Source organism: Euprymna scolopes, chromosome 2 (assembly GCF_053919585.1).
Source record: "Euprymna scolopes isolate OS-2025 chromosome 2, ASM5391958v1, whole genome shotgun sequence".
In the NCBI taxonomy this organism is placed as follows: domain Eukaryota; kingdom Metazoa; phylum Mollusca; class Cephalopoda; order Sepiida; family Sepiolidae; genus Euprymna; species Euprymna scolopes.
Genome location: NC_136483.1, coordinates 15123218 through 15137747, shown reverse-complemented (window position 1 = coordinate 15137747; position 14530 = coordinate 15123218). Strand labels below are relative to the sequence as shown.

The window sequence follows — 14530 nt, the reverse complement described above, 5'->3', positions numbered from 1 at the left end:
CTTGTTTGGGGTGAAAATTTAAAAAAAAAAAAGAATGTATCAATTAGCAAAGTTTAAATTATTAAAGATTTTTTTAGTGTAAATCGTTTTTTTATAAAACTAATTACACAAACAAAAGATTGCTACAACATTGCTCAAAAACGTTTTTAATAGGTTTTAGGGATGAACAAAAACAATCACCAGAATGCAATTTTTCAAACATTCACCAAAAATAGCTTAATTTTTCTGTCAAGATTAGGCACGGCTAAAATGGAAGGAAGTATTTTTTGACGGAGTCTCTCTTTAAAAAATCTACCAAAAATTAAGTAATTATCCAACCAATACAAAATTTTCACCACCAATTAAGTGAATAATGAACGCTATAATGATGTACACTTTTTTTCATAACCGATATTTATATATATCTTTTTGCTTACAACCCCCCCCTTCCTTTATTTGAAATATGCTTAAAATAATCAGCCGAAACTGAACTGTGGGGAGGGTGTTGTAGATTTAAAAAAAAAAACTGCACGTATCAGATTTTAAGGTTGAAAATTTGAATGCGTTTTACTTTTCATCTTTTGAAGCGTGAAATTCATTGAATGTTAATAATTATCTTTCAGATTAGTTTAAAAAAAAAAAAAATAACCCACAAAAACAATAAAATTATATATTTTCATGATTTTTGCGAAAAACACTACTTTTAAATCTTTCAAAAATAAATTATTTTTCTATTAGTGAACCCAATATTGCTAATATACCATTAAATAGGAAATGTTTTGAAGAATCGATACCAAAAAAAATTTATAAATAACTGCACATTTTGCTAAAAATATAATTTCTTTCGGCCATTTCTTGTTAATTCACCTATGGTAAACCAAGCATGATATTAAATGCAGGAGTTGTTTTAACATATATGATGCCTAACATTCCCAAAATGTCACCCATCTGGTACTGGCCGACCTCATTGTTGCTTAACTTCAGAGGTTATGTAGGCAGCAACAAAATATATATATATATATATATATTGCTTATGAAAAAAGAATCAAACCCTTCACTTAATCTTATTTAGACAAAAAAAAATTGATTCAAAAAGCCATTAAAAAAAATATTTAAATGTTTTATCAATTGAGAAGAAAATAGCAGTGAATGTAGTTTGGGAAAATTTTCAATTTAAAATTCTATTAAAAATAGAAAATTTTTATATTATTCTGCTTTTCATGATAAAATTCCGGCTTTTATCTTTCTGAAAAAAAAAAAAAAAAAAAAAAAAAAGTTGCTCAAAATTATGTCTTTTAATAGATTTTAATTCATTAAAAAAAATAAAAATAAAAAAAATCTACTTGTTTATTTTTCCATTTTTTTTGCATCTTTCTCTTAATTATTGACTCAAAATTTTTGAAGGCAACTGTTTTTGTGGAGCATTATATTTTTGATGAACCCCTCATACCCACCCCAACTGATCGATGGTACCAAATTTTAAAGCACCAGCTACATGTTCAATTTAATAACTTTGAAAGCTTATTCTTTGTAGCTTAATCTTTTTTTTGAAAGAAAAAGCAACTCATAGTTTAAACAGACCCTTCACTTTTTGAAATTTAAAAACATTAATATAAATATAACAATGCTCATCAAGTAATTTTTTTATTCTATATATTTGCTATAGATTCTATATATTAGAAGCAGTAGTAAAATAAAAAGACTTATTAACTCTATTCTATATATTAGAAGCAGTAGTAAAATAAAAAGACTTATTAACTCTAATGTTAAAAATTGACAACTCAAAATGTCTTATCGGGAGAAGAGCTGGATAGTGGTAGTGAGTTTCTGTACTTATAAGATAGTTTCCAGAGAGTGGGGGTGTAGAAGAAGGAAATGACTGACACTCTACTCTGTCCAATGAACCAAAAACACATGCATCTTTAAAATTTGGTTATCTTAAAAAATACATTAATATTGAAAAAAAGACTTAAATGTTTGGATTATTACATTATTTTGTAAGGATTCAAAAGTTTATCAAATAAATTATTCTCCATCCTTAAGTCAAATTGCTTTACATACATTTATGATATTTGAGTAACTTTTTAAAATAGACTAATGTTTTTAATTGTTTTTTCAGAAATCAAATAGGTAAATTCATGTAAAAATTGTTTATTTTTGTAAGCGCCTGAAGCTGTTTCAGTCATGAATAAAAAATGGCCAAGTACTCCAAAATGAGTAACAACGAAAAGGACAAATTTTGACCCAACACTGACTTTTTAATTCCAGTTAAATAAACACTTTTATCACTTTTCTACCCAATTTTCGAAGAAAAAAAGTTTTATTTACAATAAAATTATTTAATTAGCAGAACAAGCTTATAAAACTATGTATATTTAAATATGCATAAAGTAAAATGTATACATTTTTTTCTGTAAGTAAAATGTATACATTTTACTTACAGAAAAAAACCTCTGCAATGTTTTAATATACCCCTGTTTTTTTAAATAAATATGAGAATAGTTTTAAGGAAAACTTTTCATTATTATCTGTCTGGTACAAGTTCAATAGCAAAATCACAAATATGAAAACGCAAAGCAAACGAAATAACATTTAACAAATACATCATTTTTTATAAAAAGTATAAACAAACGAAATTGCAAACTTTTCTTCTGATTAAAACTATTGTCTTTTTTCATATTTATTTTAAGAAAAAAAAGGAGGTATATAAAAATAGATTGCAGAGATTGTGTCCCTATTAACTTGGGTGGAGTTATGTGTTGTTTTGTCAATATCTTTCCTGTCCTCGATCAGACTGAGAGAACTTTATTTTTGTCCCAATCCAGAGTACCCTTTGTCGAGAAGTTGCATTAAAAACCGACCTTAGAAATGTATAAAAACAATATATTTTAATTAAAAATAGTTTTTTTGTCTCCCTACTATTAAGCACAAGGTCAAGTTAGAACATAGGAAAAATTCAGCTCCCCAATATGTTATAAGAGTGCGTACTGTCCTGTTTGCGATTTAACCGTAAGCTAAAAGAAAAAAAATGGTGTTAGGGCAAAATGTGTCTGCTTGGCTGGTTGCTCATTTTAGGGTGCTTGAAATTGATTTGATCTATAATATTTTATTAAATTATGCTACACTAACACTCCACAATAAATGTTATAACTTTGACACTTAATATTTAAATAATATAGTATCATGTTTTTCAAAATTATGCATAATTTTTCCATTCCTATAATAGAAATAAAATAGTGCATTCAAACACACACACACACACACAATCATCATCATGTTGCACCACAACAAATTAGTTGATAAGCAGATGTAAGATTATTACTTTTGTGAATTAGCACAGAAAAAAAAATTACTACAAACCTTCCTTTATAATATTCAGATAACGAATGCGAGCAATAACTAAACATAAAATAAAATATACAGATAAGTACAGAGGACTTTTTCTTAAACATCCGTGTTAAATTTTGCATTCATGAAAATACTTTAAATTACAAAAGGCTACATTAGACAAACGAAATTACATCTAATAAGTTCAATTTATCGAATACACTATCAGGTATTCATCTGCTAGTTTAAAATTTTCAAATATAGTCGTGTTTATAATTTTGGTTTTGAAAGAGAAATTAAAAATAACGTTTGTAATATGCCAAATAATTATATATATAAATAAATATATATATAAATAAAACAATGCGACGATATTTGAAATTGTTGACGCTGTGTTTTTACAATAGTTGTAAATGGCAAATGGTTTATTGAAACACATTCGTTTTTATTTATTTTTACTCTTAAAAATACTAATAAATTAATTATTTGAATACTTAAGCCTGTTTAAAATACGTTCTTAAATCAGTTATTCTATCATTAATTTTATTTTTGTCTTATGAAACAAGGAAAATCTATTTTTTAATGAATTTCGTTTTTTACGCTTTAATATATTTCAGTTATTTTATGAGCCTAACTGAGAATTGCTCTGAGTAATCCCAAATGGAATCAAAGGAGCATTTCAATGATATCTATAAATTTGAAAAATTTCAATCTTATTTAAACTTATTTGAATGTTCTGATTTAGTATATTGATTTCTATAACATACAGACATTAACTTATATATCTTAAAAATACAAAATGAAGTTAATCTTTCTTTCGATTCTGTGCATTTGCATTACAGACTAGCGAAGATGACTATTTAATTCTCTTTAAATATACCCCCCCCCCATGAATTATGTACTAACACTACCATTCATTAATAAAACAATTCACTGGTACTGGATCATATTTCAAGCGTTTTGATTGCCTAATTGAAAACAATTTTGTTGAATCACTGACTTTGTTAACATTTTTCTTTTTTTTTTTTTTGAATGAGGAACTACAAATCGAAATTTTTGCCACTGACATTAGCTTTACACTTGACTTCAGTAATGTTTATACGAATCAAAGTGACGGCTATTAGTATTAAATATTAGTACAAATACTTCCTAGTAACATCAAGTCGAGAGTACTAGTCTTTATACATTTATAATTTGCTCATAATGTACTATTATTCAACAAGTAGAAAGAAAATTCAGAATTGCTAGTTGCAAATTGGATCATTATTTGTAATATTGTGATTTTAAACAAAAATCAAGCGGATGACCAATTATAGGATTTATATATATATATATATATATATATATATATATATATATATATATATATATATATATATATATATATTGTAAGCATCATGATCAGTAGAATCAACACACAGAAAATAAATGTTTAATAATTGCTGAATAAAAAATAAGGGATTTTTTAAAAATGCTCCCAGGAAAATATATCTATATTTTTGGCGCATTTATTTTAAACCTTATTGACGATATATCGGGCATTACTAGTTTTAAGAATTCTTAATCAATGACAAAAATAAATGTTTATGTAATTGGCCTAACATTCAACGGAAATTACTATCATATTCAAACATTTACTAACTATAAGATTAAAAACGCAGTGTTTAATCTCTAAAAACCTGCAAGAGGTCAATATTTTCAGCACGATAGTTATTATAAAAGCACACCCTCTTTCCACAAAGTCTGTACACTAATAAACACTTAAAACTACAATGGAACACATTAAATCGTCAGTTCTTTTCTTCTCAACATTAAACAGACTATTTTAAGGACATATCCAATTCAAAAGCAATCTAATCAATTTCAAAATGTTAAACGAATGTTGGTTATTCAGGTACATAGAACACTTGAACCATCAAGTTCAAGGCTACTCATTTCAAGAAAGGATTTTGAGTTTTGTAAGTCCCACCCGATTCAGCTCAATTGACAGCGGGAGTATAATTTTGTGAGGAAAATTCTTTTTGCCTACATTTTTATGTATATTCTGACAGCGGATTTTTTTTTTTTTTTTTTTTTTGATTACAAACTGTTTCTTGAATGTAAACCATTTGTGTGCGCTCGCCCCTGGATTGAATGTAACATGTGACAGCTCAGTTTATTAGAGTGAAATCTCGAATTGTTGCCACTGTGTTCTTTTTCCTTTTCTACTGGCAGAAACGCTAGCTGCTCCTGCTGCTGGGCGCTGACTTGCTAGTCACAGTCAGAGGCGATAGCAAAAAAGTGTGTATATGTGTAAAAGTAGTTGTAGCTAGGATATTATATATATATATATATATATATATATATATATATATATATTAGTTGTAGCTCGACAATTCTGATGCGAGATAGATACGCATACTACGTGTCATTTCGAGCCACAATACATTTGTTAGGAAACCTCGTTGAAATCGTGGTGATGGGTCATTTAACAAAAATGACCCATCACCACGATTTCAACGAGGTTTCCTAACAAATTTATCGAAATTAAATTTTTAGATAACTTATTTTATTTCACAAGTACTCTTTACTAAGTGATATTAATACAAAAAAGAAAAGTCATAATTAACACCAAATTAAACAGTTCTACAAATAAAAATACTTCTATTTTTTTTCTTTTCTTAATGAACATCCAAAAATAAAATGTACTTACGTGTCAAACAATTGTTTATAATAAAAATATGAAATTATATAGGATTTGCTATGCATCAAGTAAAAACAAGAAAAAGAGGCGAATGGTCCAAGAAAATATATTTATAACATTTGCTACGAGCACCAGTTGGAGGGCAGAGTCCACTCGATCCAGAGTAAATAATTTTTTCGTAATGACTAGTTTTATTTAAAGAGAATTCGCAGTGTTCAAAATATGTTTAATGATATAACAGGTGATTTCTTAACTTAGTATATTTAGCTGCTTGCCACTGTGGCAAAGTTAGGCATGGATTATCAATTAGCAGGGAATCTGGAAAGGGATCACTCCACTACTCTAGATAGTTATAAATAAAAACAGCCTCTATTGGATCAGTTGTCATTTTCCTGTAGCCCCAGACAATAAAACATTACCACGCCAGGAGATAATGCATCGCAGGATCTCCCACACACAGATCCGTAATTCTATGTAGTTAGAAACCCAAATCGTTAAGTAACATTGCTGAACCAACCATGATTCTGTTTCAAAGAAATAATTTAAGAGAAGAAAAATAAAATTTGCTCAAATCATTGTAAAGCTACATGCCGGTAGATTACAATATAAATACACTACACTACTTACACTAATAATATAGGATCATTATATATCTATAGATGTATGAGCAATTTATTATTGCTCAATGCTCATTTTTTATTAAATTTCTTTTCTTTTTTTTTTTTTTTTGGTGGGGGAAGACAGCTAACAATGACACCCGTGCCGTACGCCAATGCCAAGAACAAATTTTAACATATTTCGGCTCTTTGATACGAAATGGACGCGTTCGAAAATGTACGTTTCTTTTCGTTCGGTATATAAACAGAAATCATTATACTTGACTTTACAAAAAACTGATTAACTACTTTCTAATACTTTAAAGGTTTCGAAACTACTTTCTAATTTCGAACACTGATATAAACAAGTCGGCCATTTTGATATAAAATTTTCCGAGAGAAAAAAAAAATGGTCGCCATCTGTTTACTTCATTCATGGCCGCTTAAAAGTGATATTGAAATATTTTAAATTTCAATTGTCGATGAAAATCATTTCTAGCTTTTAAATTTTTTAAAAGTCAAGTATCATAGTTCATTTACGTTCTTAAAAAGAAAATACTAATTTTCAAATATGCCTCTGCTGTACCAAAGAACACATTTCAATAATGTCCAATGAAAAAAAAAAAAAAAAAAAAAAACGGGTTTCCCAATAAAAAAAAAAAGATTTTTAGCACGTGTATTTTTTAATGTTGATTTTTTTCGTGAGAATGTGAGAGATCAAAATGAAAAAGAAATACATGCTGACTAGTAAACAAAATTTATCTACGTATGAAATCGTCATTCGGAAATATACAAACTTAAACGTCAACTCACGACTAAAACTAAACAAGTCCATTTCATATTGTGACGTACGACTGAAGTAAATTTTGTTTTAATAATTTGACATAAACAATGGTGCTAATTGCAGAGTGATCTGAGCTATTTTTTAAATCGTATTTCCACGTTTAATTAAAGTTTTTTTTTATTCAATTGTAAGGTTAAAGTACAGAATAGGTACAAAACACTCTCCCCGTGTTAAGAATGGCTTTTTAAATAATAACGTTATTATTTCAGCACGGATCACTCACTCTCTGCATGAGTACCAAAAAATAAACGGATGTCTAATTTATTAAATCGTGGCATGAATGAAATGGGCATCGACCAAAAATTATTTTAGTTCTTAAAATATGAATGTTTATTCTAAATCCGTGAGATAGCATTAAAAGGAAACACATTACGCGATAATTAAAATTCCGAGCAAACAATAAAATGCTCATTATGTCATTTATGCTGAGCAATTTTACTACATAAATATATTGTACATTAATTGGGGGGGGGGGATCATTAGAAGCAAATGTGAAGAATTTCTCAACGGTTTAATCCCTCTCTCACATACACCTCACTCTCACTGATGAGTTATATCATTGTTAGTTAAAATGAATAAGGGCGAAAGATAGAGCAGGAGGAAATGCCAGGGTTAACGTTAACGGGGGGGGGGGGGCTTGACAGTTCGTACTTATCACAAACGCTTGAAAAATAATCATAAAGGGCAAAGTCCAGCTCGACCACTTCGCAAACAATAACTAATATCAACTACCTGATAAAGTACGTTGCTGAGTAGGCATGCAATTTTATACGGGAAGGCTTCTAAAGCACGTTTTTATTATTGCTAATTTAACAATTATAGAAATGAGGATGAATAAACTAGTAATCTAGAAATTGACAATTTGTGTGATGTTAATTGTGAATAAAATTAACTAAAAGGGCTTGTGTGGGTGTGTCAACGGGAAACTAACCAAGCAACCAAAAGTCTGCAGATAGTGGTGGTAAACTTTAGAAGAGACACCCGGCTCGGGGTCATTAAAATGTTGACGTCTTGTTCAGGAGTCATATATTCCCAAGTATTACCTCCTTTTTTCGAGACGGAGATTATAAATTAAATGGTTGGCCTCACCGGAAATGACAACTGGTTTTAACATGGGTATTTTTTATTTATTTTTTTTTTTCATATACTGTCCCCTTTGGGGGAGGGGGAGATAAACTCCCTCAACTCACCCGTTTAAAGTCGACCGTATGTAACATGAGAGTAAATAAGAGTTTTTACAAGAGGCAGCCTCTCCTCTCATGTAATAAAAATACCCCCCCCCCGCATCCAAAAATGCAATGGTTCTTTTATCTGATAAAGCAAAATAATCAATTTGAAATAGAAAAAAAAGATACATTTTGGATGCACGAAGAACATGCGCTAATGCTTATAAGTATCAATAATATTGTTAGCGAAGAAAAAGTTGATTATTATTTGAATAAGAGGCTTATGTCGAGTAGTGAGGGTCTGTCATGGTCAACATCTTATTTTATAATGACAACAACTACATTGGCGTTTACCACGACTGTACAGTCCAGCTGCGTGTGTATAATAGAGAGGCATTAATCGGAGGAGAGTGGGTAGGTAGGTGTGTCCCTACCTCTGTATCAATATACATGTGTGTGTATATATATATATACATAGGTGGATGCACGCAACGCACACACATACATAATAGATAGATTTAGCGCCATTTTCTCCCCCAACACGTATGCAATCACGATCTAGCCAACTTGTTGGTCAAGATACGACTTTTAAACCAAAATATGAAATCATCAACAGTACCTACCTTTCATGTTACTTGACATCCTTTCACCACAACATTCAGTAAGTCTTCCCAATCACTCAAAACAAACCAAAAACTAGAGCATCCAACAAAGAGATAAAAATAAAACCAGAGCAGGCTGATTTACATGTGTAGGTCACAGACATTACATTAACATAACTTAGCATACATTACCCTTGTTCGACCTCACCCTATTCGGCGAGATAAAAACATCGCCTTAGAATAATTTAGCTAAAAGCATTGTAAAAAATATGTTTTTGGGGCCGAAATATGGACTCTGGTAATTTTACAGGCAATTTTGATAATTTAAGCAGGTGTAAAAGGGTGTTTAAAGAGTGACCTATATTGTAGACCGAACCAGCGATGGCGTATGGATATGCACTTTTTTAAAATGTCCTCCTCTCTACTTCTCCTACTACCTAGTCGTTGAGTTCTACTCCTACAGCTACTATCATTGCTACCACGACTCCAACGTTCAATTCTACTACTCCCACCGCAATAAACGCAAGTTTTACTCCTACTCCAAATTCATCCATTTTTCAACAAGAAAAAAAAGGAAGGAGAAAAAGACGTAGAAGTAGCAGCTGCTGCTACTAGTACTACTCTAACTCTTGCCATAACACAATATTACAATTTGCTGCGGCTCATCTACCTACCCATACTTAGGTAACCAAGGGAGGAAAAAGTGGCCAGGAATATAGCAAAATAACGTTATACCAATAAAAAGTAGTTCTTCGTCCACTCGACTTTTTCAGGGAAGTTAAGACAAATATAAATACGAGTCCATTCATAATTTGCTTTTAATTATGCTTAATTGTTTACTAGCAGATCTACTATACACTCGCATTATGCGTCATAAATCAACTTCAGATCAAAAAGGGTTTGTTTTGAAAATGTTTTTATTTTCTGTTTCACGAAAAGCAAATTCTATGTTACTGTAAAAGAATTTATTTGCGGTTTTTTTTTTTTAATCTTCTACAATATTGAATATTTAGAGATTTAAATGAAGCTAAATATTTTTTTAATTATCTCGTGAAATTCTTGATTTTATCAAATGAATTAAGAAAATAGTTATAGGAAATAAAAATCACTAAACGTTGCAAAAAGGTATTTAAAGACAAAACTTGGGTATTTTTTAATCATGTGACGTGGAACACGACGAATAAAAATTACGTTCCTCTTTCATACAAAATATGATTTCGTTCGTTTCCATAAGACAAAAAACACTACATACTTTAACAAAAATGCATGTTAAAATATGACTTAGTTCTCAGAATTAAGTTATGTTTAAAAATCATTGTTTTTCTTGGTCTAATTAGCCGTGATTAACTGAATAAGTCACTCCACTCATCTCTCCTTTAGCGATGTCGTCCTTCCCTCACCACCCTCTTAATATTTCTTAGTGTTTCTCATTTAGTGAAAAAATGACTTTCTACCTTTTAACGTGGTCATATAATTTACATACATGTGGCTGTACACACTGCAAATAAGTATGTAAATTAGATATCAAAATAACAAGTATCTCCCCTTCAGTAAGTAGAATATATAGTGGTAGTGGTTGCGATTCAACGAGTCCTGGGCATGCCTAGTGATTTTTTTTCGGTTGGTTTCTGATGCGTGCGATTATTAACGACCAGTTCGATTTATTTAGCAAAATGTTTTAATTTTCACAAAAGACTGAAGTAATTAGAAAATAAAATATATTCTAGAAGTTCGTAAGATTTTTTTTTGATAACATCGAAATTTCGAACCTACCCATGGCAGTAGAATGTGACGTCAGCAAATTGAGGCTGATATTGAGGTGAATAATAATTTTTTTCTTTATAAAAATAACTCCATCGAATTTCCATTACTAACGATTACTATATTGTCCAATTTCTACTGTACACTCTTTAACCTTTATCCTCGAGTGGCATCTTGGCCTTGATAAGTGATGATGCCTATATAAAAAAAAAAAAGAAAAAAAAGCAATTTGTTTTAATAACTTTGAAATAAATTGTTTCCAACTATATTCTGAAAAAGTGTCCGAACTTACTAAGGCAGGTAAATAGTAATTTTGAGGACGATAAAATATTTTATAATTCTTTTATTTTATTATTATTATTTTTTTTTAATGAATGTCAAAGATTTTATAAATGGATTTGAAAAAAAAAAAAAGCAACTTTTTATTGCAAATTTACAATTTGAGTCTTGTTTTTTCAAATATCTGTATTTTTTGTTATTATATTCATTAATAAACTAAATATCTTTGTTTTAATTAATTTGTTTTAAAATCTATTAAAAAAATTGTTTTGATTAATCAACTCAGTTTTTTATATAATCACCGGCCTTAAGCGCTGACGTCACATTCGTTCGCCATGAGTAGGTTCGAAATTTCAACCGAAAATGCATTTATAAGTTGGTCTCGATTCTGTAAATATCTAACCAACCACACAAACATGATTTTTCCCCAAAGATAGAGAGTAACCTTTAAATTAAATTATAAAAAATACCTGGGGGAGGAAGGAGACATTTGAAATTTTTTTTTTTTTTTTTTTTTTTTTTTTTTTTTTTTTTTTTTTTAAATTAACACTAGCAAATAACGGAAAGTCATTTTGATTTTCCTGGCTGAAAAAAAAAAAAAGAAAAGATATTTATCATCGAGAAAGTTTGGATGAATATTTCTAAAATATTTTTTCTATTATAATACTTTTATGAGTTGTAGCAATATTGAATAAAAATAAGGTATCATCATCATTGGCATTAATCAATTATGAAATGATAACTTCGTATTAAATAAAATTGTGACAACTTCTGGCGTGTTTGTATTTGTGTGATTTAAAAAAAAATCTATTTGCAAAACAGTTGAGTAGTACTCGGTTTAAAGTCAGCAGCAAAAGGTGTTCGATTAGTTACTGATATTAAAGGCTTCTCCGTTTTGTGTAGCTTATACTTTCTAGTTTGATAAGTTTCGTACTAATTTATTTATTAATTATTAAATTGTTGGATGATTGTACAGAATAGTTAAAGCCATAACTTCCATCTTAAGAATGGCTTTCTAAATTATCTGCAGCTTACGGATCGATCTGAAATAGAAAGCCATTCTTAAAATAGGGTGACGTTTTCTTCTGTACTTTCACCTAAGAATTCAATAAATTAATAAGTTTGATCTGCCAATCTAATATTGAAATATAAACATTTTAAAAATGCAATTACGAAATCAAACCTCTATAATACATCTCAGTTTATTCGCAAACACCCGAGTCATTTTAATCTTTTGTTGATAGTTAAAAAAAAAAATTTGTTTCTTGACAACTTTTTCGAATCAGTGTACAGTGATACAAACCCCCCAAAAAATACTTGATACTCTTCGAAATTTGAAAGGAATTTGGAGCTTTTTAAAAACAACTGTGTGTGTGGTTAGAAAATCATTTAAACTAGGTTTTAAATTATTAGCAAATGTATTAAAATTGGAAATTTTGAACTATTTTATACCTAATAATTTTATAAATCTAGATTACATTAAAAATTTCGGTGCTAGTGAGTGCACTGACTGCACTTACTGCTCCGCGCTATTTTTAATTAAAGTTTTATGATGTTTTTTTTTTTATTCAATTGTAATGTTAAAGTATAGAATAGGTACAAAACACCTTCCCCTCCCCATGTTAAGAATGACTTTAAATAATTACGTTATTATTTCAACACGGATCAATAAATGCACTAGTACCAACATTTTATAACAAGTTGGCTTAATCAATAATTTAATAACCAAACGATACTGCTTTCCGGCTGACTACAATATGGTTGTCTTCAAGTCTAACGTAAATACGTTCTTGATGAGCCGTTCCATATAAGTTATCAAATTTACCAAATTTTCATTACTAATGATTACTATATTGTCCAATTTCTACTGTACACTCTTTAACCCTTATCCTTGAGTGGCCTCTTGGCCTTGATAATGTGGTGATGCCTATGTAAAAAAAAAAAAATTAAATTTAAGTCTCGAAATCCTATGTAAAATAAAATTAAATGAAGAAAAAACGAAAATGGATAAGTAAAATGTTAAATGAAAAAGCGAAACAAAAATAGACTCCCAGGCAACGCTGGGTAGAAGCAGTCGGTCCGCGTTAAGTAGGAGCACGAGTACTTAATAACATGTTTCTGCTCCGTAAAAAGAAGAACTTAAGCGAAGTCTCTTGATAACTCTTTTAAAAAAATAGGAACGAAAATGAAACTTAAAACGACAGTAGAAGTTGCTTATTTGGTTTCTTGAATCATTTAATTTTGATGAATGAAAAGTTGCCGACAACATCAACAAACTAGTCAGTTCAGAATGAAAACAGGCGAATACGCCAACCCCTCTTCGTTCTCTCCCTCTCTCACTGGAACAGATTTTTTAAACTGTGACCTTGAAAATGATCTTTTTCTTTTTTTCAAATATTAAATTATTGCTTTAAGGTTATAGTGAACATTAGGTACTAAAATTCAGTTCCAGTGGAGAAGTCGATGTCAAAGCAGAAAGTGTTCCAAATAATTCATTTAAGAAAAACAAGTTTTAAAAGAAATTTTTGGAATTTCTTTACCTAGAAAAAACAAAAATACTATCAAAAACAAGTATTCTAGTAAATTAAAGTTATCAAAAGTAAAATAAGTTACTCTTGCTGGATAAGTTTTTAGTGTTTTAACTTGTTTTAAAATGGTTATTCATAATGTCAAGTGTTACGTAAAAACAAGAAAGTGGCCGACGTGAGATGGTCACATCTTTGGAATCTAAATATTCTCTTAAAAATAGAACATTAAACAAATAAATGTTACTGTGATATTAGATGGATTTTCAATATTTGGATCTTCGTCACGGAGGTTGAAATTGAAAGTGAATACGTTTAAGTATATTTTTATGTTAATTATTTCTGCATCATTTTTTACTAATCACTGTTGCGGACCAGGATATAAAAATACCCTATCTCGCCACAAGAAAAATAATGAAACGAATGGAATTGAAGGAAACAAAAACTCAATTGATGGATAAGATAAACGTCGTTTATTTACTGTTGAAATTATTTACTGTTTTAGATATAACATGTGTTCATGTCCGCGCGGGTGTAACCATCGTTCGTTGCGGGACTGATGTTGTAGAAAGAAAAGGAAATGTATGTTCATCTCAAGTTCGGGTCACTATCGTTTGTTCGCGCATGGGAAGAGAAGTGAGTAATGTAATAGAACGAGAAATGGCGGTCCATCGTGTAGACAAAGAAAAGGATAGAGGGTTGACGTCAGTTAGCAGTCAGCTACGCGAAGGTGTTCTCAGGGACCAGCAGTAGATAGAGAGAGAAAGA

General features: G+C 29.8%; 1 protein-coding gene across 5 annotated transcripts in view; it reads right to left on the bottom strand.

Annotated features, from left to right (window-relative positions):
- Positions 1-14530, bottom strand: part of LOC145288909 (putative nuclear hormone receptor HR3) — a 938903-nt gene that overhangs the window by 263559 nt on the left and 660814 nt on the right. For 3 of the 5 annotated variants that reach the window (XM_080136367.1, XM_080136368.1, XM_080136366.1), the window contains one exon: positions 9219-11155. The exons of the other annotated variants lie outside the window; for them this stretch is intronic. In XM_080136367.1, coding sequence (XP_079992493.1) covers positions 9219-9237 — 19 coding nt within the window. In that variant the 5' untranslated portion in view covers positions 9238-11155. The remainder of the gene's footprint in view (positions 1-9218; positions 11156-14530) is intronic. 5 annotated transcript variants of the gene reach the window in all.